The 4,619-nt window shown below is 45.6% G+C and overlaps 1 protein-coding gene across 1 annotated transcript; it reads left to right on the plus strand.

Annotated features, from left to right (window-relative positions):
- Positions 1-258: 258 nt before the first annotated feature.
- Positions 259-4,020, plus strand: CD1E (CD1e molecule). The gene is made up of 6 exons (XM_006895506.1): positions 259-319; positions 614-910; positions 2,273-2,551; positions 2,949-3,227; positions 3,610-3,703; positions 3,858-4,020. Exons 1-6 carry the CDS (start codon positions 259-261, stop codon positions 4,018-4,020), a joined length of 1,173 nt encoding a protein of 390 aa, XP_006895568.1.
- Positions 4,021-4,619: the final 599 nt, after the last annotated feature.

The following is a 4,619-nucleotide window of genomic DNA, read 5'->3' on the forward strand; positions in this document are numbered from 1 at the left end:
GATTAGGAGGGTAAAGTTAAAAGGCAACAGATGATCTGGAGGCCAGATAGTTAGGGTGGGTGGAAGTGGTAGCCAGACAGCATAAAGGGGAGCTGAAGGGGAAATGAGAGACCTAGTGGGTGACTCATGGCTGAGGGAGATAGGGATGTGGGCAGAAGGAGAGGTTTGTCTGTAAAGCAAGGGGAGTCAGATTAGAATGCAAGAGGGCAAGGGGAGAGGAGGTTGTCCTACTAGGAATCCTTCACTTCACAGGGCCTAATGCTGTTCCTGCTGTCCCTGCTCTGCCAGGGACTCCTCTGCCCTGGAGACAGCACAGCAGGTAAGAAGAGCTTAGATGGAGAAACAACTGTAGTTGGGCATAGATAGCTGAAGAGGAAGCTATAAGGAGGGAAGTAGTGTAAGACAAGGGGTGAAATTCTATAGGGAGTTCTTGGAGTTGCATTACAGTCTAATTTAAATTATGGCCTCATTTTCTGTTTCTCTGATTTGAGGGCGCTTGGCTGGGGTCAAAGGGCATTTGCGCAACTGTGACCCATTTAGCGTACTCCTCCTTTCCTCTCTGAACCCCTCTCCTGCCATCTTCTCATATTCTTTACATTCATTCCTCTCTCAGTCCCCCAGGTCACAGGACTTCCCCATGCAGCAGCAGAAGAGCCCCATGCCTTCCACATGCTCCAGAGTTCTTCCTTTGTAAACAACAGCTGGGCGTACACCCAGAGCTCAGGCTGGTTGGATGACCTGCAGACACACCACTGGGACGATGTCTTGGGTACCATCCGGTTTTTGAGGCCCTGGTCTGGGGGAAACTTCAGCAAGGAAGAGCTCAAGAACTTGCAGGCATTATTCCAGTTGTATTATCATGGATTCATCCGGGAAGTGCAAGTCTTTGCCAGCCAGTTTCAATTTGAATGTGAGTTCATTGTTGGCAGTACCATTTTCCTAGAGAGCTCTGGTGGCATAGTTTATAGGGAGTTGTGCTGCTAAGTCAATGGTCACTTTTCTGGAGATTCAAATCCAGCAGTGGCACTTCAGGGAAAGACGAACAATTTCCTGTGCAATTTACAGTCTCAGAAACTCAATGGGTGAGGGCCAACAATGAATCAGTTCTGACTCAGTGGGGATAAGAGAAAGAGGAAGATGGAAGATTGAGGGAAGGACACACACAGAGAGACACAGACAGCGAGAGTGAGACAGATAGACAGAGAGACATAGAGAGTGAGAGACAGCGAGAGACAAGGTGAGACCGGGCAAGTGCAGGCAAGAGCAGAAGGAAAAGTGAGATAAAAAGAACAACTATTTTTTTCAAGGGGCAAGGACGGTATATAGATTCTGTTAATCACCCAACCTTCTTATCTTACACCCTTCAAATCACATCTCTCTTTGGCTTTCTCCACTGTCTTTATGCTGCAAGACCCTCTTGCACTTATTTCCTCATTTTCTTCAACATATCTTCATGTGTGGCTTCTCAGAAAGCCTAACCCTGGCCTCAGGCCTCTGCCATGTTTCTGTCTTTCTTTCTTCTTTGCCTTAGTGATCACATGATTAGGCCCATGATTAAGGACTAAAGAGCTAATTCTCTATCAGACCAATATTCCGTCTTTCTTATAACCTTCTTATATACCATTTACTCATAGATTATCTCCCAAAACTTTGATATCTTTAAATTATTTCCCCTCAAATTTCCTCTCCCCTTTCCACTCCACCCTGGTGGCCCAGTGGGTAAGGAGTTTTGCCGCCAACCCAAAGGCATATGGCTTGAATCCACCAGCAGCTCCACAGGAAGAGGCTAGCAATCTCCTCCAGTGGGGTTCATAGCCACTAGAAACATGCTGAAGGGTTAGCTTTGACTTGGTTCTGACTCAGTGGCAATAGTTTTGAGTTTTTCTAGTCTAAGGGACCTCTAGTCCAGAGGGAGTTGTGCTGTTAACCAAAAACATTGAGGCATTCCATGGGAAAAAGATAGACTTTTTCTTCCCCTGTGAATTGTAGTCTTAGAAACCCAATGAAGGGACAGTTATTAGTCCAAATAATAAATGACACATGTCAGGGGAGAAGACTGTCCTTCACTCATGCAGCCACTGGTGTAGCTTTTTGTTTATTAGCTCAACTCCCTTCAGATTATGCCACCAGAATGCCTTACTCCAACTCTCTTGTCCTGTTAGTTTTACCCAGCAGATTTTCCTTCCCTGGAATCCCTTTACCCTTTATATTGTTTACCTCCATTCTCTGTATTTATTTACAAGCTGGTTTTCCTTCCTTCTCTTCCCTCCAGATCCCTTCGAACTTCAGATATCATCTGGCTGTAGTATCCGTTCTGGGAAGGGCACAGAAAGCTTCCTGATGGGGGCATATCAAGGAACAGATTTCCTGAGTTTTCAGGGCAATTCCTGGCAGCCCTCTCCGGGAGCAGGGAGTCGGGCCCAGAACGTCTGCAGGTTGCTCAATAACTACAGAGATATTAAAGAGCTAGTGCAGAGCCTTCTCTTTCAGACATGCCCTCGATTCCTGGCAGGTCTCCTCAAAGCTGGAAAGGCCGATCTGGAGCGGCAAGGTGAGGCCTGCTCTTTCTTTTACCATATTCTTCATGCTTTAACCTTTGTGTTTGAGTTGTCTATGAGAACTTAATGGAACTCTGGTGGCCTAGTAGTAAGGGTGCCAACCCAAAGGCATGTTCTTTAAATCTAACAAATGCTTTGAGGGAGAAAGATGAGGAGTCACCTCCTATGTAATTTACTGACTCTGAAAACAGAGAGTCAGCTATGAGTCAGGCCCAAATTGATAGTACACAGCAACAACACCACGAGAAGCTAAAGGATGGGATGTGTGATTTTAAGATTGGTTCCTAGACAAGAAAAAGGAGTGATTACTCTCACTGCCAAGGCACTCTGAGGCCCTGAGCTCTGCCTCAGGTCCCAGCCTGAATTTCATTCCTTCTCACCTCTATCCAGTAAAGCCAGAAGCTTGGGCATCCAAAGGTCCTGCTCCTGACCCCAGTCACGTGCTGCTGGTGTGCCATGTCTCAGGATTCTACCCAAAGCCTGTGTGGGTGGCGTGGATGCGGGGGGCGCAGGAGCAGCCGGGCACTCAGAAAAGTGACGTCATGCCCAATGCAGATGGGACCTGGTATCTCCGAGTCACCCTGGATGTGAAAACGCAGGAAACATCTGGCCTGTATTGCCGAGTGAAGCACAGCAGTCTAGGAGGCCATGATTTAATCATCCGCTGGGGTGAGAAACAACTGGGGCGCAGCAGGGAAGGGACTTGATACAGTCTTAAGGCTTTTGCCTGAGGAGTTGGGGAAATGAACAGGAATGCTCAACACAAGAAAGATATGAGTGGGAGATTCCAGACATCAAAAGGCAGAGAAATGACAGCAGCTGTATTTTAAGAAAATCAAAGTAGGTGATTAGAACTACTAAAGAGAAAAGATAGAATGGCCTAGTGGCTTCATAGAAAGAAAGATCAGTGATAAAGATTCAGGAGTTCAAAGGTGAGGTTCCAAAACCACTGATGAAAAATATGGGGTAACTCCAAACCTGTAAAATGAGAAGCATTAACTTCAGCAAATAAAAAATACAGTGGATTGACATCTATACTTTTTTCAAACAGATGAATACTCCGTGCTCTTGACCTTGATCTGTGTGACTGTCCTAGTCACACTGATTATGCTGATTGCCCTTCAGTATTGGTTTCAAAAGCAGAGGTGAGCTTTTCCCTGTTCGTTGCTTCTTTAACCTCTTTTTAATTTGTTCTTCTTTCCTCTCTGTCTTCTCCCTCCCCATCCCTGTCCCTTCTCCTGTTCATTCTAATTTCCCTTTAGCTAAGTTGAGAACCTCTTCTCCTTTGTTCTTACACAGCTCAAGTCACAAAGTCCTTGATTCCCATTTGCCTGCCCCCACCATGACTGTCAACACCCTGGGTCCCAGACGTTCCAGACATCAGCTCTGCTCAGTCAAGGAATTGTGGTCCAAAAGCATATTCTTGAAGAAATGGATAACAAGCCTGAACCAACGCCAATGACTTTAGCTCGGTCATCCCTGTGCAATTTCTATCTAATTTTGCTTAAATATGAAATCAGGTCTGTGATCAAAACATGAGTGTTAAAAAAAGTTTTCCTGGCAGAGATCTTGACCTGTATCAAGTTTAATTTCTTATTTTTTTTTTTTTTTTAAAGAATGATCTACAGCAATATTTTTCAGCTCTTTTCTTGGTTTCATTGTTGACCTTTCAGTGATCCTGTCAGGCCCCTGGTTATGGGTGGGATCTTTTCCTCAGTGTGTCTTTTAGTAGGAACAGGTGCATCTGGCTCTTATTTAGTTTTACTTGAGGGTCTCTTTAGACTCGCTTTAGGAACTCTGGTGGCCTAGTTGGTGGGGAGCTGAGCTGCCAGTTGAGCTGGCAGGTGGGCCGAGTCTCACAGTGACTGCACAGGAGAAAGATGGGCGATCTCTCTCATGTGACATATAACCCCTGGAAACCTACTGGTGGGTTGCCTGTGAGTTAGTTCTGACTAGACAGCAATGAGTTTGAGTTTTAGGACTGAAGGGAGCTTTAATAGTCCATAAGCAATTGTGCTGCTAACCCAAAGACAGTTCAAACCCATCAGCAGCAAAGTAGGA

The sequence above is a fragment of the Elephantulus edwardii genome, unplaced genomic scaffold (assembly GCF_000299155.1).
Source record: "Elephantulus edwardii isolate Elephantulus edwardi_28Jun2011 unplaced genomic scaffold, EleEdw1.0 scaffold00168, whole genome shotgun sequence".
In the NCBI taxonomy this organism is placed as follows: Eukaryota; Metazoa; Chordata; class Mammalia; order Macroscelidea; family Macroscelididae; genus Elephantulus; species Elephantulus edwardii.